This window comes from Ipomoea nil, unplaced genomic scaffold (genome assembly GCF_001879475.1).
Source record: "Ipomoea nil cultivar Tokyo-kokei standard unplaced genomic scaffold, Asagao_1.1 scaffold2779, whole genome shotgun sequence".
NCBI classification, from domain to species: domain Eukaryota; kingdom Viridiplantae; phylum Streptophyta; class Magnoliopsida; order Solanales; family Convolvulaceae; genus Ipomoea; species Ipomoea nil.
This window is the reverse complement of record NW_017619207.1, coordinates 3,245,329-3,267,410: the sequence shown is the minus strand read 5'-3', so window position 1 is coordinate 3,267,410 and position 22,082 is coordinate 3,245,329. Positions and strand designations below refer to the sequence as shown.

Below are 22,082 nucleotides of genomic sequence, written 5' to 3'. Positions count from 1 at the left end.
CTCTGTAGATGATCTTCAATGATGCGCAGGTCTCTTTGATGAAGATAAACACTCTGGAATGATTTCTCTTGATAGCTCTGAGTGTTTTCTCTCTTTGAATATATCAAGTAAAGCACTTGATATTTTTGCTCTGCTTTGCTCTGTTTAAGAACTCTCTGAATATTTTTCTTGGAAGCTCTCTGAGTTCTTTTTTCTTTTCTCACTTCTCACTTGAAGATTTTTGGTATGCTCTGTACCAAATGAGATTTTTGCTCTATGCTCTTTCAAGCTTAATTGCTCTATTCGTTCCCTTTTATGGATTCGAATTTTCTGCTCTTGCTCTCTTGTATGCTCTATATTTCCCCATCTTCAAGTCTTCATATCTTCATCATTTTATAGCTAGTAATGAGAATCTGTCCGTTGGAAAGAGACGCTCTCATTTTTGAAATCTTGTATCTTTTATTCAGATATCTTATCTTATCTTCTGCAAAGATGTCAGAAAGGATAAGCTAGCCGTTTGATGGATCTTCATCTCCATGTAAATGAGCTCCCAAAATTCATCTGATATTCCTCTGGTTCAACGTTTGAGTGAGAATATCTGGGTCTCAGTTTTGGTGTAGAATGACTTCTCTGATCAGCTCTGGAGTGGTCCTTGTATCTTTGGGATTTAAAAATATTCATTAATTTAATCCCATACTAGTTAAACTAGTATTTTTCCTTGTGAGAATATTTTCACTGTAAGTGCATCTTCATCTTCTTCATTCTCACGTCTGGGTGTTCTCAGACTTCAAATTGGTTTTGAACGTCCACCTAATTTGAATTTCTCATTTGTAATTGACACCCAATTTCAATTGGCTTGTAATTGGCACCCAATTTGAATTTCTCCATTGTAATTGGCTCCCAATTGACTTTGACTTGCAATTGGCTCCCAAACTGCTCCTGGTGCTTTCAATTGCTTCCCAATTTGAATTGTTGACTTTGACTTCGAAATTGGCTCCCAGACTTCTCCTGGTATTGAATTTCATCTCAATTCAATTTGATCTCCATGTCTTCTTTGAATCGGTCCCCAACTTGAAATTGCAAAATTGCATCCCATACTACAACCTCAATTGGCTCCCAATTTCAATTCTACATTGGCTCCATCTTGAATTGATTCCCATGTGAAACTAGCTCCCAATTTCAATTCTACATTGGCTCCATCTTGAATTGATTCCCATGTGAAACTAGCTCCCAATTTCAATTGAAATCAGCTCCCAAGTTCAATTGCTTCGAACTAGCTCCCAATTTCAATTACTATAAGTTCAATTGCTTCGAACTAGCTCCCAATTTCAATTACTATAAAATCGGCTCCCAATTCCCAATTACTATAAGTTCAATTGCTTCGAACTAGCTCCCAACTAGCTCCCAATTTCAATTACTATAAAATCGGCTCCCAATTCCCAATTACTATAAGTTCAATTGCTTCGAACTAGCTCCCAATTTCAATTACTATGAAATCGGCTCCCAAGTGCAATTGCTTCCTAATTTCCACTTGTAATCGTCGCCCAAAGCTTAAACTAGCGCCCAACTCCATTAGATTAATTTAATTTGGCTTCTCAAATTTTACTTTGTAAAATTGTTGATGGTGAGTTTTAAACCTAAGCCATTTCACATAATATATCAAGCATCATCCACTTCATCCATACAGCTTTTGATTAAATCTCCAATCACATTTGATGTACTCCTTTCTTTTCATAGATGCTTGATCTCCAAGTCAATTTCATGCATTCTTCCAATATTAATTTTCTTCACGAAAATTCTTCTGGGATATCTTCTTTGAGTAGCATTGACGTGATTTATTGTATCATTCATCTTCTTCTTCAATTTGTCATTTTTCTCCAGACAAATTCTTGATTTTAGGCTTTATATCTTCTTCTTCTATTTTCATGCATCTTCCTCTATTTTTCTCTTTTCCAATTTAAATAATTTCCCGATCATGGTCTAAGACTCTACTAGACCTATAAAATTGGGATCTACAAATACAAATTTGGCATATCAAAACCATTACACTTTATTCATAACAACTATAATCATATTCACGCAGAATTTTTTTTGAACAAAGAAGAGCAATAGCCCAAACCTGGGAGAATAGAGCGGGAGGGGAGGCAGCGGTGGGCGGAGCAGGCTGCACCGTCGGCAATCGGCGAGAGAAGAGCAGTCGGCGGCAGTGGGAGGAGCAGGCCGCACCGTCGGCAATCGGCGAAGAGAAGCACAGTCGGCGGCGGTGGCGCGGAGGAAAAGCACAGTAGGCGGCGGTGGGCGAAGGAGAACGATAGTCGGCGGAAGAGTTGTCGATTGAGAAGCGCATTCGAAGGTTTAGGCGGAGGAGAACGACGTCAGGAGATCTCTTCACTTAGTATAGGTTTAAATTTCTTAAGCAATGAAAATCAAAAGGAATTTTAACATTTAAAATGACGTTATTTTGGCCTATTTAGCTACGGACAATATCCGTCGTTACCCTATAAAATAAATCCCGCTTGTTATTTTAGTAACGGATGTTAAATTCCGTTGCTAAACTATTTTTTTCAAAAAATTATATTATTGAACAACCAAAAGCCTAGGCTAATATGTCTTTAAAAAATCCCCGCGCCTAATTTCAGAAATCCCGCCTAGTTAGCGATGGATATAAAAATCCGTCGCTAGACTACATTGCTAAAAAAACCCGAAATTTAGCGACGGAACCACATTTCCATCACTACTACATTTTAAAGACAACCCGCTACAAATCCTAGCGACGGATCCTTTAATCCGTAGCTAAAATATCAACACAAACAAGATTCGACTTGAATATGTAGCGACAGATTCATATATCTGTCGCTACTGCGTAGCAATTAAAGTAATGAAAAAAATTCGTGAAAATTACGTCGCAAATTCGTCTCTAATTTTTGCGCCAAAATTTACCGCTAAAATTAGCTACGTATTTAACGACGGAAATGGTCCGTCGCTAAATCTCCATTGAACAAAAAAACCTGTGACTTAGTACAAACCTGTGACTTAGTACAAGAACATTAGAAACCTGTGACTTAGTACAAACAATAGAACATTTGATCATTGTCTTCAAGCATGTAAAACACACCATCCTAAAAGTTTCTAATTTCCCTTACTAAACATAACGGTAATCAAACCATAACTTTTGAAATACAAGAAGATATCAAATTTATCAGGTTATTTTTATGACAAATTCACCAAGAGAGTAAGTTGGGATTTTTAGTATGTAAAATTCTTTCGTAAGCTCTGTAGTAACTTAATCAAGAATCGTATATCCTAACAACATACGAAAATTTTATATATATATATATATATATATATATATATATATATATATATATATATATATATATATATATATATATATATATATATATATGGTAGAGTTCCAGTGAGAACATGTGCTTATGTGAGAACGTGAGAACACATCATGTGCATCCATCTAATATTTTTTAATGGTCTAGATTAGATTAAATGTGTGTGAATGCGCATTAAATGTGTGCAAACGTGATTTAGTGTGTTTGCACACATTTAATGCGCGTTCGCACACACTTAATTTAATCTAGACCATTAAAAAATATTAGATGGATGCACATGATGTGTTCTCACGTTCTCACCTAAGCACATGTTCTCATATGATCCTAACTCTCTCTCTCTCTCTCTCTCTCTCTCTATATATATATATATATATATATATATATATATATATATATATATATATATATATATATATATATATATATATATGTGTGTGTGTGTGTGTGTGTGTGTGTGTGTGTGTGTGTGTGTGTGTGTGTGTGTGTGTGTGTGTATTTAAATGAGGACAAGTATATTATAGAGGATTGTGAGGACAGATGTAGTGTGTGCCATTAGCCGGTATGTCGTGTGCATGGCCGAAAGTAGTCGTGTGCCACAGTTTGTATGTCGCGTGTTAGATTTGTTAATTTATAGAGCCTGAGTTCGAAACCTAATGTTTACATTTATTCGTGTGTGCCATTATGTATTAAGTTGTGTGCCTGGTATTAATTTGTTGTGTGCCCATTATTTGTCCTCACGATCCTCTATATATTGTAGTCCTCATTTGAACTCAACCCTATATATATATATATATATATATATATATATATATATATATATATATATATATATATATATATATATATATATATATATATATATATATATCCATCACCTCCTTTGTCTTCTTAAAAACTAGAGTAATGAATGAGGAACCTAAGACTCAATTATGAAAATTCTACAAGCTTTTGTAACTTCTAAAAATGATTATTGACTAAACTACTACATATGAAAAAAAATCTACATACTAAAAATCTCAAGTTATTCCGTTGGTGAATTTCTCATAAAAGCAACCTGAGAAATTTGACATCATTTTGTATCTCAAAAGTTATGGTTTGATTACCTTTGGTGCTTAGTAAAGAAAATTAAAAATTGATAGAATAGTGTGTTTCACGCGTCTAAAGACAATGATCAAGTGTTTATTTGTTTATGCTAAGTCTTAAGTTTGTTATACGAGAGCAGGTTCCTAACAAGTCGTACTAAAGTTATTGAAATGCTTTTAGAATTGAACAATCTTGAAATAAGAGGCTAAAAAGTAAAAAATAATGTTGTGAAAGTGGTTTTGATATAAGGAGAATAAAAAGTGAATTTTTTACTTTACCCCTCAAAATTTAAATATTTTTTAATTTTTTCGTCAGTTTTAATGGTTGGGGACCAAATGCGCCACTTTATTCATAACTGAAGGACTAAAAATGGATACGGTCATAACTCAGGAAATGAGTCGGAACTTGGGTATAACTCAGGGACCAAAGATGCAATTTTCCCTTATCTTTTTTTTTATTTTTTTTTTTTAATTTCTTTTCTATCCATATTTTGTTTTTATGAATTTGTATATTTTGTTAAATATATAAACATAAAATTTGAATAATTAAAAATAAATTATACCATTTGAAAGATCTCATCAAGACGATTAAAACTAGAGCTGTCAAAAATGGGTTTTACCTGCAGGGTCGACCTGTCCCGTCCCGCCGTAGGTAGGGGGCGTGTTCTTCATTTGTTGACCCGCCAGGAGGCGGGCTTTTTAGCCCGCCCCACCTGGGTCACGGGCCCAGGCGGGGCAGGTCGCGGGTTTAGCTCGCGACCTACAAATATATATCTTTTTTTAAAAAAAATTTGTGAACAATTGAAAAATTCCCATCAACGATTCGGCGTTCAAGCATGAAGCATCGATTCAGACCTCCACCGCCATTCGCAAATCAAATCCTAATCCTTGAAGAGTTAACTTAGTTTGCATGTCATTTTTTTTATTTTATTTTACACAGTAGTGTAACTACTAATTCATTTATAGGTGCTTTAAAAAGAAAGAAACTGATGATGCTTCAAGGGTATTTCGGTTGCAATTTATAGCTTAAAATATCTTCTGCCTTGCTATGATTATATGAAAATGAGACACTAGGAATGATGCTGATGATTTCATGAACTTTTAATACTTGTTTGTATCGTGTATGCATCTCATAGTTGCATAGTACTAACTACAGTACAATTTTTTTTTTTTTTAATTATAGGAAAATATTGGTTGGCGGGCTGGCGCGCTTCGCCAACGGCCTTTGGCATGGCGGGGCGGGCCAGCCACATTCCAAGCCCGCTAAGTGGCGGGCTAAACTACGGGGACGGACTTTGGTGTGTTTTGGCACGTCTCGTCCCGCAAGACCGTTTCGACGGTTCTAATTAAAACAATATTAATATTATATATATATATATATATATATATTAATTAAAAACTAAAGTACATATAACATAATTTTCATAAAATTAAATTGAATACATCTGAGATTAGATAAAAACATACATAGATGCACTTCGTAATGCATTGATTGAGCATCTATGAGAACGATATGGTAATTTCGAAAATTAAATGTAATAGTTGTTATATGTTATATTATTGTGGAATAAAAATATTATTAGCATTACAATTAAATTTTATATTAAAAAATTAAAGTTTTATTTAATGAGAAAATAAGTTATTTTAGTGTAAGAATAGAATCTGATATAATGAGTTAGACATGAATAAAATTTGGTGTAAAAATATACTAATTTTGATTTAAATTTTGGTGCAAAATTTAATATTTTGGGTTGGAGATAACTTTAGATCTCGATACTTAAAAGGGCCAAAATGCCATTTACTTTGTTTTGTTCGTCTATGTTCTGAATCTTCTGATTAATATACTGAGAAAATGAAGTGGTCGTTGGCTAAAGAGGAAAACAGAAGCTGAGGCCCACAAAATCCACAATGCGTCTGAACATGTCCTCCTCCGCCTCCGCCTCCGCCTCCGCTCTCCCCCTCCCATTCTCCACCGCCACTTTCACTCACCACCACAGTCACCGCGAATTCTCTTCTTCTCTACTCCCTATCTCCGCGTCGCCGCTAAACGCCTCCGAACAATGCACTTCCGGGGCCTACCCGGTTCTCCGCCACGACGAGCAGCGGAAATCTCCCCCCAAAGCCAAAACGATTCGGTACCGCCTCAGTCAGCTCTGCCGCGAAGGCCAGCTCAACCTCGCCTGCCAGCTGTTCGACGCAATTCCTCAACCAACTACTGTGCTCTGGAACACAATTATCATTGGGTTCATCTGTAACGACATGCCCCACGAAGCCCTCATGTTCTATTCCCGCATGAAGCGCTCGGGGTTGTCACACAGTTGTGATTCCTACACTTACTCTTCTGCACTCAAAGCCTGTGCCGAAACGAAGCGCCTTAGGATAGGTAAATCCGTGCACGCTCATATCATACGTTCGGATATTCACCCCAGCAGAATTGTATACAATTCTCTCTTGAACATGTATGCCGCTTGTCTGAGCTCAGAAAAGCACTGTGATCATAATTTAGTAGAAAGGGTGTTTAATACAATGCGTAATCGAAACGTGGTTGCTTGGAATACTATGTTTTCCTGGTATACGAAAACTGACAGATTCCTAGAAGCGGTAAGACATTTTGTTATGATGCTGAAGATGGGCATTAAACCAACTGTTATTAGTTTCGTGAACATATTTCCTTCTATTTCTGCACTGGGGGACACTAGGCTTGCTGATGTTTTGTATGGGATTCTTGTAAAATTAGGTAGTGATTATGTAAATAATTTGTATGTTGTGAGTGCGGCTATTTTAATGTATGCTGAGCTTGGATGCCTTGACACTGCAAAGAGTATATTTGACTCCAGTTTTGACAGAAATGTAGAGATATGGAACTCTATGATTAGCGCGTATGTTCAGAATAATTACCCTCTAGAAGCACTACATCTCTTTCTTGATGCTTTGGAAGCTGAAGATGTGCCTTCATTTGATGATGTAACTTTTCTTTCAATGCTTACAGCAGCTTCGCAGTTGTGTCATTTGAAGTGTACTCAACAGCTACATTCATATTTGATCAAGAGCTCTCTTGTTTCGCATGTTATTCTGCAAAACTCCATGATTGCCACATATTCTCGGTGTAACTGCATTGGTGATTCATTTAAAGTCTTTATTCAAATGAAGGAAAGAGATGTCGTTTCCTGGAACACAATGCTTTCTGCTTTTGTGCAGAATGGACATGATGTTGAAGGTTTGATGCTCGTGTATGAGATGCAAAAGCAAGGGTTTGCTATTGATTTCATTACACTTACTGCTCTACTTTCTGCAGCTTCAAATCTCAGGGATGAGCAAATTGGTAAGCAGACCCATGCTTATCTTCTTAGACATAATATTCAATTTGAAGGGATGGAGAGTTACTTAATAGATATGTATGCTAAATCCAGCATGATCAAGGCAGCACAAGCAATATTTGAAATAAGCTCCTCCAATAATAGAGATCAGGTCACATGGAATGCTATGATAGCAGGTAACACACAAAATGGGTTAATTGAGTTGGCATTTATTGTCTTCAGGCAGATGGTTGAGAAGAACATGGCTCCAAATGCTGTGACCTTAGCATCAATTCTTCCTGCATGTAGTCAGTTAGGAGGTATAACAGCGGGTAAGCAGCTCCATGGTTTTGCTATTCGCAACTTTTTGGACAAAAATGTTTTTGTGAGTTCTGCACTAGTAGACATGTATGCTAAATCAGGTGAAATTCTCTATGCCGAAAGTGTTTTTTGGAGCTCTTGTGAGAAGAACTCTGTAACATACACAAATATGATTTTGGGCTATGGTCAACATGGGATGGGGGAGAAAGCTTTAGAACTTTTCTATTCTCTGCCAGATCAAGGTGTTAAACCTGATGCAATTACCATTGTAGCAGTCTTGTCTGCCTGCAGCTATTCTGGGTTGGTTGAAGAAGGCCTTCAAATATTTGAATTAATGGACAAAGAATATGGTATTCAGCCCTCTCTTGAGCACTATGCTTGTATTGTGGACTTGCTAGGAAGAGTTGGGAGGGTGGTTGAAGCATACAGGTTTCTTCAGGGGCTTGGTGAAGAAGGTAATATATTGGGGATGTGGGGATCCCTTCTTGCTGCCTGCAGAATTCACAGAAATTTTGACTTAGCAAAAGTTGTTGCTAACAAGTTGCTTGAATTGGAGGGTGGAGACAGGATGACAGGTTATCATGTTCTGCTTTCTAATATATATGCAGAGGAAGGAAATTGGGAGTTTGTAAATGGTGTGAGAGGAGGACTGCATGAAAGGGGGTTTGTAAAGGAGGTTGGTTGCAGTTGGATTGATATTTCTGGTTATACTTGTGGGTTTGTTTCTAGAGATAGAAGGCATCCCAATTGCAATGAGATATATGAAATGTTGGACAACTTATTTATTAATATGAAGGACATCGGTTATAGGTGTCAGCTAGATGCAATCTAAGAGTGGAAAGACTTCCAGACCAGGGCACTTTTGTATGAGAGGTCTTACACTCTTACTAGCTGTGAAATCATGGAGTAATTAATCAGTCACCAACTTGGAAACCACGGTATGATGTGCAGTGATATTGTCTTTTGTTTTTCATTCTGGTTTCTTGACTTTTTTTCTTCAGAATGATGTGCACTGCCTAACCAAACTGTTAACTGAATCTTTAAGATGATTCTTGGTTGCTTTATTAACAACAAATTCTTCAGGTTGGAATGCTTTTTGAAGCTTGCAATTGGGTGTTCTGTGCCCACTTCCTTGCTCCATGTAAAGGAGGCATTTGGATTCCAAAATCTTAATCAAATTGCTTGGTCTTAATAATGAAATCAACTGAAGGAAAGATCTCCATGTTTTCTGGTCAGTTTTACCAGCCACTTTTTGTCATTCAGCTCTAATCCCATGCCTTCTTCTAGACTCTAGAGTAATGTATTTTTTTTTTTTAGTACTACTGACTCTATTACAATGTAGTATCTGTTCATAGCTACTTTCTCAACTTACTGAAGCACGAAGAGTCAGTCAATACAGCCCCCAGCCCCCCACTGGGGCTCAAACATGACCTCCCATTTGGGAGAGTCACTTCATGCCACTAGAGTAATGTATTTGGATTTATTAAAAACTTATATTTGAGGGTTCAATTGCACAAGGTTTCCATATTATGCAGGGTCTAGGGAAGGAAGATGTGTGCAACTTTCCTCTGTTTTCAGAGGTTGTCTCCAGTTCTCATGACATCACTTTCTACGCTTGGTGCTTGGCCACTTCACCAAGTGGAACCAGAATTGCAATGGTATGGCATTCCTCAAATTAGGATCATAATTTCCTTCCAGTCTGAACTATTTTGCTTCCCTACAAGTTAGGATAACACATTTGCAAAAATTGATTGCAACTTTGTATATTGACTAATAACCAATAATTGGAAATCATAAAGTGTAAATTTTCATTTATCATTTGGATGATGTCAGTTTTTTTATTGATTATTATTTGGAAAGTGGCTTTTGATTTTTGGTCTTAAACATGGTTTTTTTTTTTTTTTTTTTTTTTTGTAGAATAGTAAGTATTCAAAATGTTATTAGTGAAAATCAAACCTAAGTCTCCCATCTCTTCAACAATATGTTATGATTATATCTATACTGCAACATCAATTTGTTAATTATACAACTATTTTATTTACTATTAACATTAAGTAGAAATAAACTCTTAAAATATAGAAAAAGAAAATAGCGGTGAGCTGCAATTGTGATATATAATTGTAGGTTGATAGAACACACTTTTGAAAGGAAGAGAGTATTTTAGGGATACTATAATCGAATACCATGGTACATGCCAAATAAAAAATAAAGAGCAGGTGATTGACTAAAATTACATTTTTCTTATTAAATAAAATATTAGTAAATAGATATCCTAGTAAAATTGATATATTATTAATTTGTTATTCAAATGATTTGGTTTTATCATCTTTTCATAGAAATCATTTGTTGATCTTTACAAGTCTGTGGTATACTCCCAGTTTGATTTCTTAACATTGCTTCTTGTAGCAGGTTTATTTGTTTTAATTTTGTTTAGGGGTGTGGGATTGGGACTCGGTGACTGTAGGCTTCCTTAAACTTTTTTGTACATAGTTTTCTCTTTTAATAAATTACCTTTTTTTTTTTGGCTAAAGTGTCATCCCGCACCATGAATTATTCTTGATTATTCATGCCGTACCATGATCTTTAATAAGTGATATTTAGAGCCATAAACCATTTCTTTTTCTTCTAGAACCTTTTATAAGTTTTCCGGTAATCCTGATGACATAGCCCGGTAATAAACTGATGTGACATTATTTCTCAGTCCATGTAAGCATTTTTAATTAAAAAATTTTTTAAAAATATTTTTTTTAAAAAACAACAACTTTGCTGCCACCCCCTCCTCCTTCCGGTTCGTCTCAACCGGAGGCGAAGGAGGAGGATTGTTTTTATCTTTTTAAAAAATTTTTAAATTTTTTTAATTAAAAATGCTGAAATGGACTGATAAATAATGCCTTGTAGCTTATTGTAAAGTTCAAGACGAAAAAAAATTGATGGTTTATATTCGAAATCACTTTTTAAAAATTATGGTGCTTGCATGAATAATTAGAAATGGTTCATGACACGGAATGACAATTTAGCTTTTTTTTTTTTTTTTTTTTTTTTTTTTTTTTTTTTTTTAATATATAAGAATTGGCTTTATCCTTTTCTCATGGGAATTAATTTGAGAAAAGAAATACAGAAAAATCTCTGCCTCAAGTTTTAAAATTTTATCCCTTCTTGCATTGCTGTTGCTCTCAAAAGTTTGGAAGGATAGTAATGGAAATTTCCCATTTTCTAGGTTTGGGTCCAACTAAGCAGCACTAGTTTTGTCCCGTCCCCATGAAGTAAGCAGTGACGAAATGGTATACTTTTGTCCTCTCTCAACTTTCTTGCCAAATGCCAAAGGTTGAATTCCAATCACATGAACCCACCAAAGGTTGAATTCCAATCACATGGACCCACATTATGATATTTGAGAAGGTGTATTTGATATTATGTCGTTTAGGTTAATGACTTATGTTTTTTACAATTTAATTTTTTCATAATATTAAATTTAAAATTAGTATATAAATTTTAAAGAAAAGGGTAAAATAGGCTCTCAAACTTTAACTTAAAAGTCAATTAGATATCTAAACTTTTTAAAGGTGCAATTACACTCATCAACAATTCATTTAGGTGCAATGAAGCCCAAAAACAAGTTAATGACCTGCTATCACAGGTCATTAGGGTTTAGGCCACCTTCCGGCAAAAAAAAGGTAAACAGCAACCGACTTAGATTTATCGAAAATTTTGCCGGTCACTTTTTTTTGTAGGAAATTTCGCCAGTCACCTTCTTTTTTTTTTTTTTTTTTTTTTTGGTTGAAAAATTTGCCGGAAGATGGCCTGAACCCTAATGACCTGTGACAGCAGGTCATTAATTTGTTTTTGGGCTTCATTGCACTTAAATGAATTGTTGATGGGTGTACTTGCACCTTTAAAAAGTTTAGGCGTCTAATTGACTTTTAAGCTAAAGTTCGAGGGTCTATTTCACCATTTTTCCTAAATTTTATATACTTAGGAATTATATTAAAAGTATTTTTAAACATAAAAAATTAAATTTAAAAATTATAAGAAAATGTTAATAGAAATAAGTAAAAAAGAAAGAGTTTGTTTGACTACTATATAATAAGTATGACAGATAAAATAAGACAGATAGAGTATGTTTACTTTTATTTTTTACTTTTAATTTTTTACTCTACACATACAATTTTGATGTAGACATTTGTATTGGGACTTATGTGAAAAAGTACCTTACTAGTATTCATCACATCATGGAGTAAAATTTGAAAGTCCATATAATAAAATTCTATATAAATTAAGGTAAGAATAAACAAGGTTAAATGTTAATGTGGACAAAAATTTATTCACTTTAAACGTCTCTTTTCTTACTTCATATACTACTATTTATTTTATTAAACTAATGATTTTTTGGCGATGCTGAACTCTCTCAACTTTCTTATCAAAGGATTGGGAGTGAAATAAAAAAGTGGAGACGTACGAGTTTCTAGTTTCTAGTAGAAACTTGTTGTGCCGTGCTGGAACATAATTATATTATTATCTGCTTCGCATTGCTGGGCTTGAAGCACCCTTGAAAGTTGAAAGCTGAAAGCTCAAACTCTACTCGATCTTGATCAAGAGCGGTGAGAACGATGAGCAATCCAGAGCTAGCCTTCCTCCCCTGGGAAGGAATGGGGCATCTTGTCCCCATGGTGGAATTGGCCAAACTCATGCTGGAGAGGAATCAAATCCTCTCCATCTCCATCTTAGTGATGAGGACTTCCATGGACTTTGGAGCCGACAAGTATCTTGACTCAGTCACTTCAGATTCCGGCCACCCCAGGCTGCGCTTCCTAGATCTCCGTCAATACAACGACCCTGAAGATGCCGGCGGCGAGGTAGTGCTTAATCCCGACAACTTTCTCTTCGATTTCATCCATAGCCAAACAGCTCACGTTAGGCGATTCGCCCAGACTAATTATGCTGATTCTGAATGTGATCGTCCTCGACTCGTGGGCTTTGTGATTGACATGTTCTGCGCCCCAATGATAGATGTTGCCAATGAATTCAGTGTCCCAACCTATCTCTTCTTTGCTTCTAGCATTGGTTTTCTCGGTCTCTCTCTCCATTTTCAGGCCCTCAAGCACGACCATAAGGAAGACACTAGCCGGTACAAGAATTCGGATGAGGAATTGTCCATCCCGTACTTTGCCAACCCTGTTCGGGGGAAGGTTTTGCCGTCGCCGATGGTTGAGAAAAACCCAGCCACGGATATGTTCTTTGACGGCGTAAAGAGGTACAAAGAGACTAAGGGGATCATGGTGAACACCTTCGGAGAGCTGGAGCACTACGCCCTTCAGGCACTCTCCGATACAAAAACCGTGCCCCCTGTATATCCGGTTGGTCCACTGCTGAACCTTGAAGCCGGGCATGGCCGAAACAAGGCATCGCAATCCGAGAGCATCATGAAATGGCTGGACGATCAACCCACATCGTCGGTGGTGTTCTTGTGCTTCGGGAGCTTCGGGAGTTTCGAGGAGAAACAAGTGACGGAAATCGCTACCGCCCTGGAGTTGAGTGGCCACCGCTTCCTGTGGTCCTTGCGGAGGCGGCCGCCCAAGGGGAAGCTGGAGCTACCAGCTGACTACGAGAACCCGGCGGAGGTGCTGCCGGAAGGGTTCTTGGAGAGGACGAAAGCGGTGGGAAAAGTAATCGGGTGGGCACCGCAGCTGGCGGTGCTATCACACCCGGCGGTGGGCGGCTTCGTGTCGCATTGCGGCTGGAACTCCCTCCTGGAGAGCATCTGGTGCGGGGTTCCCATAGCGACGTGGCCACTCTACGCCGAACAACAGATAAACGCATTTTGGGCGATAAAGGAGGTGGGAATAGCGGCAGAGATCAGGATGGACTACAATGTCGGAGGTTTAGGGGGCAATGAAGAGGACAACATTGTAACTGCAGAGGAAATTCGGAAAGGGATAATGGAAATAATGAGTAATGGAGACATAAGGAAAAAGGTTAAGGAGATGAAGGAGATGAGCAGGAAAGCTATGATTGAGGGAGGATTATCTTATACAGCACTGGACACCCTCCTCAAGGCTGTTATCGATACTATATGAAGATAGATGTATGTATGTAGTTGATTTTGTTTCAGAATGCCTTTTCTATGCAAGTAATCAAAACTTTATATTTACTTGTATATTATCAAGTGAAGGATTTTGATCCTTAATTAGCTTTGTAGCTTGATCTTAGTAGATATATTGGAACTTGCAATAAAATATTATATTAAATTAAAAGAAAAGCTAGCTTTTGAGAGCAATTTAATTAAGAGGTTAAGTGTGTGTTTCGAAATTCGAAAAATGATTTCTAGAAATTATTTTTTGAGTTTTAGTGTTTGGTTAGATGGGAGAAATGGAAGTTAATGGAATAAGAGGTGTGGTAAATAAAAAATAGAGGAGATTTTTTAGAAAATAACTTACGTTTGGAAGTTATTTTCCGTTTACCGTAGTGGAGCAGTCAGGGTATCATTCGCATGAACTTGGACTCTTTCTTGTTTCTAATGCTATCAATTGAATATCTTATGAGGTTTCTTTGATAATCAATTGGTAAGAGAAATAGCTATTGAGGTCTCGTAGTTATCGTCGAATTTAGGAAGGAATGGTGTACGAGTGGTTGTTTGAGTGGCTATAACCAAGTCTATTTTGCAATCGTTGGGCCTATCTTTGCAATTGTAACCCATTGTTTGAACCGTTATGGAAAGTAAATCAACTGTGTTTCCAATGTATACAATCTTGGTTCACCACTATATTGCTTTTCTTAGGGGTAGAAATTTATTTTGGCGGTTTGACATCCAACCAGTGTAACGGTTGAAAACTTAAATGTGAGACTTAAATTGTTCATTCAAGATGCTCTAGTGTGACCACGCAGTACAAGATGAGGCATTGTGTTTTCTTCCTTTGCTTTTATCAACTTCTGCCATATGCCCATACGGTACAATCAGTTCAATTCTAATTCCATGTCTTCCATCTCTTTAGACTTTAAAGCCAACTTAAATTCTTCATAAATCACTCAATATCTCTCACTTTTTTCTATTCTTGCCCCAACATTTTCTGATTCACAAAAATAAGACCAAATAATATGAATTATTGCAATTTTACCCTCAATTAAACCAAAATTATTATCCAAAAATGCACTAATCACATATCTATCAATGTTGTTACATATTTTGTTTATTCAATGAATCAACTGTACTGTAATTGTGAAGAAGGAAACTACTCCGCAACTATTTATAAGTAATTATAATTTTTTGTCTAACACAAGATAGAACACACAACAAAATGCCAAAAATAAAATCACCTAAAATAAAAAATAAATCAAAAAATAACAAGACACACGACACAAAACATCCCTCACACCTAAATCAAACATTGTCCTCAGTTGACGTAGGGGAAAATTACACTACACAGAAAGTAAATATGACACAAAACTAGCAAACTGAAAGTTAAAAGAAAAAGAAAGAGATACAAACTCCCCTAAGTGTGAGGTGACCCGTGAATCCATGCATCAACTTTGCGCTCCAACTGTATTAGGAACTTGAAATTCCAAATAAAAGTCTTTCCCTCTTATCCTAGATTTCACCATATGCCACATGGTCACGCCATACAAAAGGATCATTATGATATTTCTTCTGAATTTCTCATAGCCTTCATGTGGTCACGGTCTAGTCTAATACTACTTCTGGAAATTTCCACTCCCTCACATTCTAATCCTTGCAAAAATATAAGATAAATACTTAGTGCAAAAAATATATACTAAGACCATAAATATAAAAACAAAAACAACTAAGTTGGGTTGCCTTTGCCAATGATCTTGTGGTCTAGTGGCATGAAGTGGCTCTCCCAAATGAGAGGTCATGGGTTTGAGCCCCAGTGGGGCGGTATTGACTCTTTGTGCTTTAGTAGGTTGAGAAAGTAGTTATGAACAAATACTACATTGTAAAAGAGTCAGTAGTACTAAAAAAAAAAGTCAGGTTGCTATAAGGTGATGCCCTTTGGCCTAAAAAATGCTGGGGTCACTTATACCCGAATGGTCGCACAGTTGTTAAAGGGGTTGATAGGCAAATCTATGGCAGCCTACGTTGATGATATGCTAGTCAAAATCAAGGAAGAGGTCGACCACACCGTTGATGATATGCTAGTCAAAATCAAGGAAGAGGTCGACCACACTGAGGACTTAACTGACTTCTTTGACGTCATGAGAAAGTTTAATTTGAGGTTGAACCCCAAAAAGTGCGTGTTCGTGGTCAGGGGGGAAAGTTCTTAGGCTATATGGTGAACCGGCGGGGTATTGAACCGAACCCGGAAAGGTGCAAGCCATCTTGGATATGCAACCTCCCAGCAACCTCAAAGAAATGCAACATTTGACCGGCCAGATGGACTTGGCTGTTTTGGAGTTCGTTTGTCTCTCGGGGGCTTGCAGGCAGTCAGCCTCGCCCACTGAGGGACTTGGCTATTTTGGAGTTCGTTTGTCTCTCGGGGGCTTGCAGGCGGTCAGCCTCGCCCACTGAGGGACTTGGCTATTTCGGAGTTCGTTTGTCTCTCAGGGACCCGCAGGCGGTCAGCCTCGCCCACTGAGGAACTTGGCTGTTTCAGAGTTTGTTTGTCTCTCGGGGGCTCGCAGGCGGTCAGCCTCACCTACCGAGGGACTTGGCTGTTTTAGAGTTCATTTGTCTCTTAGGGGCTCGCAGACAGTCAACCTCGCCCACTGAGGGACTTGGCTGTTTCGGAGTTCGTTTGTCTCTCAGAGGCTCGCAGGCGGTCAACCTCGCCCACTGAGGGACTTGGCCATTTTGGAGATCGTTGGTGTCTCGGGGGTTCGCTGTGACAACCCAAATCTTGAGGTATAAATCATGGATTCCCAAATCTATTATTTTAACCCAATGTTGATAGAATCTTGAGGTTTGATGCTTAGAAATGAATGAGAATGCATGTTAATATGTTTATTATGCGTTATTGATGTTATATGATTTATTCATGGTTGTCTGGAAGAGTTTTGTTGTGGTATGAGATCAAGAAAATGGAGATTTTGTCATTTGATGCATCTCAGAGGAATTCTCTGCCCGAGACTCGAGTTTGGCCATGTGGGCCTAGCCAACGGACCCAAAGGGGATCCGTTGGCTTGTGACGGATCATGGAGTGATCCGTCACTCCAATCCGCGACTTGGTGGAGCCAAGTGGCGAGGCTTCTCAAGGCCCGCCACCAAGCCCCACCAGGTCACACAGAGGAGAGGTCAGGCCCCTTGAGGCTCAGCTATGTGTATTTCGGACGGGGAATCGTGGGCCTGTGAGGCTCGTAACGACACGCTAGTGTGAGTTGTATTTTCATGATTTATGAGCAGAAGCAAATTGTTCAGACCAAGTATGATCCCTAGTCCCTGAGTATTTGATTGAATGTTTGAGTGCAAGATTATGAAGTAATATGTTAGCTTCTAATTGCAAGATAAATTGGTGAAATGTGCTATTTGCATTGTTTAACTCTGGAATAGAAGATTTGACAAGATCATTGAGATTCCTTGCATAAGTTATTGTTTCCAAACTTTGCATTAGAAGTCCATTATCACATATGTATAGTAGAAGGCCAATAGTAGTGCCTCAAGGTATTTTCAAAACCCTTATGTCTATTTTGAAAAATCTATATCTATATGCATTTGAGAAGCTTGCATGTTATTTAGATTTCCATCATGAGAAAGAGAAGTTGCATGAGTTATATATGTTATATATGTTATTTATATGATTTATATGATGTGAGGAAAATCTATGTTTTGGAGGTTCCCGTTAGGACTATGTCCTTTCGGAAGAAAAGAGAAAGAAAGAAGTTATAAGAAAAAGAAAGAAACGGTCACAGAAGACCGGAAGAGTATTTTAGAAGTAACTTGGTTGATGTTCCCGAGTTGCTAGGTTTGATACTACCCACTGGGCTTGGAATCCTAGTTAGGGGGTGTGCACACTGAAAGTACGATACCTGATTCTACAGAGATTAAGAACCACAAGTACCAATTCTGTGGGCGAGATGAGTATTAGGTCAGCCAGATTTTCCGAGCCCGGATAGGTCCATTCACAATTTGTGAAGTCCCTACCTTCCCCACGAGTTCAGAAAGAAAGTAAGTAAGAAAGAAGAGAAAAGTGAGTCAAGAGACTCAACAGAGATCTTCCACAGAAAAGTATTTTTTTTAAAGATCGAGAGTATAAGTATATGCATAGTATCATATCTTTATTTATAGAATTACATCATGGCATAGCATATGTCTTATCTTGAGTGTATGAGAAGTAAAGAACCATTCATTGCTTTAAGTATAACATGAAAGCATAATCTTACTTGATAAGCATATTTCCAGTTCATTATCTATCTTGAAAGTATCATCATGATTGCAAGAAGTGCATAGTAGCTTAATAGAAGAGTTGTATCACAGTTTCCAGTGCATATTTTATGCAAGAGCATTAATTATGAGTTGATATCTCTTGATATGAGTATAGGTTGCTGAGCATATAGAAGTATATAAAGTAACCCTATTTGAGATCTATTGATTGATTGTCGTGATTGCTTATGTTCATACTTGAGACGTGTATGAATGCAAAACGTTTTCCAACCTATATCTATGGTATGTTACAGGGTTGAGTGACTTTATACTTAGCATTATTTGCTAACGGGTTTATTTTCCTATGTGTTTTACAACCCCTTTCAGGTGGATCTATTGCATGATGAGAGAACGCATTCTTTACAATAGTGTGTAGCTCTAGTACCTAGTAGAGGCTAGACTAGTATTACCTTTGTGTTTAGACATTTTATTGACTATGGTTGTAGCTAGACTACAGTTTTTCTGTTGGTGCGTAGAAACCAGGGATTGCTTCCCCTTTTTGTTGTTATGATGAGTAGACACCCCAGTTTGTAGTAGTTTTGTTTAGCCTGTGCAGTTACTCGGGAGTGGGTAACTGTGGCGGTGACATTCCACTTAGTTTTTTTATTTGGATTTTATATCCCAGCATATTTTAAATTCCCTTGTTTAATCCTATTTAGAATGCTTATTTATGGGCTCTCAAGTTTAGAAAATGGGGGTGTTACACTCACAGGTGGTCAACCTCGCCCACGGAGGGACTTGTGCGTAGTCAGTTTTGATTGGGTAAGGCACTTAACAAGATATAAAGAGGGGAGAAAGAAGCAAAAGCCCGGCGGGCAGAAATTCATTTAAAAAAGGCCCCGATGGGCAGTCAGATTACACCCGTGTCCAGACAGAAGAAAAGAAAGACAAAAAAGGAGCGGAAGTATAAGCTGCGTCCCTAGTCAGCCCCTTCCGTTGGTCCAGAGTGGGCATCCCCGGGAGTAGTAACGTTTGAGTCTCGATGGTGCCTTAGTAGCTGGTCGGCCAACTCTGCTTCGTCTTCTTCCCCGTCTAAGTTCAGCAACACTGGTCCTTGGGCCCCGCCAGAGTAGTGGGGTCATTGGCTAATCCAGCTTGGTCGCCTGATGGTCCAGGTCGACCGCCCCTGTGACAACGCAAAAATAATTTTCCTAAATTCTATTCTATAAATTCCAAAATAGCTATTTTCACTCCTTCAAAAAATTTTATTTCGAAAACGGTGTTTGAATTAAATAATTTAAATTGAGTTTTTAAATAAAATTCGACACGGGGAATATTCTATTTCGAAAATCCTAAGTTTCAGGTACATCTATGTACCAAGTTTTGACCCAAAGAGTCAATCTGAGTGAAACCGGAAAGGAACCTGTGAAACATGGACCAAGTGTTTTAATTAGAACTATCTTTTAGAAAATCTATTTTTGACCCCAAGTTGTTTAAAATCATTTTTAAGACCATGGTCTATGATACAAGGTGAACCCTAAAATTGTATCTTTACATTTTTACCCCAAACCCTAAGTATAAGAGATAGCTTTTCCCTTGTTGCACTATTCATTCCTCCAAAATCAGCAACTCTCATCTCTCTCTTGTGACATCCTCTCTATCTCCCCATCATCTTCATTTTTAGAGCTTCTTCTTCTTCCCAAGCTTAGGTTTCAAGACTGGTAAGATATCTTCTCCCATTTCCTTTGGTTAGCTTATTTTTAAGAAGAGATTATCTAAGCTAGATGTGTTTGTTTGGGTTGCTGTGGTTGCTTGAGAGATGGAAATGGTGGAAGAAGATAAAGCTAAGGAGATGAGCTTAGAAATGGTTTGGCTAGATCAGGGATGCTCAAGGTATAACCCATGGATTCCTAAATCTATTAGTTTGCCTAAAGTTATGTGATTTAGTTGATTATGTGTGTATATATATATTGGGTGTTTAAAATGATGAAATGTATGTTATTTGTTGTTGGCATGCTATGTGATTTTTGGGAGATTTTAGTGTTGTTGTGTTGATTTGTGGAGATTTTAGTGTTGTTGTGTTGATTTGTGGAACATAGTAGGCTGGCCTTGATAACGGAACATGAGTTTTGTGGTCAGCTATAGTTCATAGGTTTGGGCATTAGTGTGTGCTATGGTAAGCCTAGGATTGATTCCCTGTGCTAATAGCTTGCTTTTGGTTTTAATTTGTGCTATTATGCTTTGGTAAAATGGTTTAAGGTAAGAGTTAAACACCTAATCTCATAATAATTAATAAATAGAGTTCATTCCATTTAAGCATCTTCAACCTTTGAGAAATTATCTTGGATTATATAATATATTATTTGGACTTGAAGGATTATTTATATTTAAAAGTATTTTTTTTTTATAGAAAATCATAAATATGTTGAGAAGGGTTTGAACTACCAAAAGCTATGAGTTGCCAAGAAAGCTCTATTCCTAGAATTACATATATGTACTTATATGTTATGGGAAATGTTATACTTGATTTTGGGAATATATACATATATAACTATGTATGAGGTATATATTTGATCATATAGATATTTGTAGCTTATTCTATCATTTTCCTAAAAATACTCAGTTAGTAACAGCTTATACTTTGAGAAATACTATGTACCTCTAGAAAGATTTAACTAAGAACTTTTGATCTATAAAGTGTATAACCCATAGACTCCCACCTCTTTTATAGACTCTGTGAAGTCAAGTTAGATGTTGAAATGTGTAGAAATGCTAGATTATTGTTTTGATTGAGCTATTAAGTGATCTATTTTTTATCTATGTTGTGTTGTTGAGGATTTGGGAGTGTTGGATTTCTAGAAATTGCATTTCAGGTGAAGAAGAGCCCCACTGGTGCACAGACATTGTGCACCAGATGGAGTCACGGAACTAGCCAACGGCCCTAGACAGGGATCGTTGGCAAGCCCCGTGGAGGAGCGGCCCTAGGGCACGACTCACAGCTAGAGCAGTGGCCCTAGACCGCCGCTTGGCGGATCCAGGCAGCGGGGCTCCTCAAGCCCCGCCACAAGCCTCGCTAGGCCAAAGCAGTGCAGTGGCCAGGTCCTTTGTGGCCCAGCTACGTGTCGTTCGGATCGGGACTCGCGGGCCCATGAGACTCGGACACTCGGGACCGTTACGACGCACTAGTAGAATTTGACTTCGTTGAATTTGGAGTAGATATGAGCATTTTACAGTAGGATTTGTGATGTTTTGTGCCATATAAGTAATCTATGTATTGTTTACAGAGAAGAAAATGTGATGTATTTAGACTTAGCAAATTAAATGAAGAGCATGATCAATATTTGATAAGTTTTGCTAGAAAAGCATGACTAAATGTCTATTATGACTTTTTCGAGAATTCTTGCCAAACTTTAGAGATGTTGAAATGTATAAAGCATGATCCTTAATCTCAGTAAATGATTTATTAGCTTTTGAAGCATATCCTGAGCTTAAGAGCATGTCCAATACTTGCTAAGTGTTTGCTAAGAATTGAGTTTCAAGCATGATTTAATACTCAGTTTGAGAGTTCACGGTGAAAGAGGAATTGAAGTACTCCTTACAGTAAAGTGCATATTTGATCAAATCATGTTTTAAAATGCATAAGTGGCTTAATGTAAGCCTAAGTTGTAACACCCTTAATTTTTAAAACATTTAAAAGCTTAGGAATAAGGTTCAAATTGGCCACTGAACGTAACTTGAAAGTGCAATTAGG

The 22,082-nt window shown here is 37.4% G+C and overlaps 2 protein-coding genes across 2 annotated transcripts; both read left to right on the top strand.

The window, feature by feature from the left end:
• The first annotated feature begins 6,313 nt into the window (after positions 1 to 6,313).
• On the top strand, positions 6,314 to 9,881 carry LOC109157322 (pentatricopeptide repeat-containing protein At3g22150, chloroplastic). Its single transcript, XM_019305221.1, has 3 exons — positions 6,314 to 8,960; positions 9,106 to 9,253; positions 9,558 to 9,881. Exon 1 carries the CDS (start codon positions 6,314 to 6,316, stop codon positions 8,852 to 8,854), a length of 2,541 nt encoding a protein of 846 aa, XP_019160766.1. The 3' UTR covers positions 8,855 to 8,960; positions 9,106 to 9,253; positions 9,558 to 9,881.
• Positions 9,882 to 12,426: 2,545 nt separating this feature from the next.
• On the top strand, positions 12,427 to 14,176 carry LOC109157355 (anthocyanidin 3-O-glucosyltransferase 2-like). Its single transcript, XM_019305253.1, has one exon. It carries the CDS (start codon positions 12,630 to 12,632, stop codon positions 14,094 to 14,096), a length of 1,467 nt encoding a protein of 488 aa, XP_019160798.1. The 5' UTR covers positions 12,427 to 12,629; the 3' UTR covers positions 14,097 to 14,176.
• The last annotated feature ends 7,906 nt before the right edge of the window (positions 14,177 to 22,082 follow it).

Coding starts and splice junctions, on each gene's coding strand:
- LOC109157322 (XM_019305221.1), top strand. CDS start 6,314: ATGCGTCTGAACATGTCCTCCTCCGCCTCCGCCTCCGCCTCCGCTCTC.
- LOC109157355 (XM_019305253.1), top strand. CDS start 12,630: ATGAGCAATCCAGAGCTAGCCTTCCTCCCCTGGGAAGGAATGGGGCAT.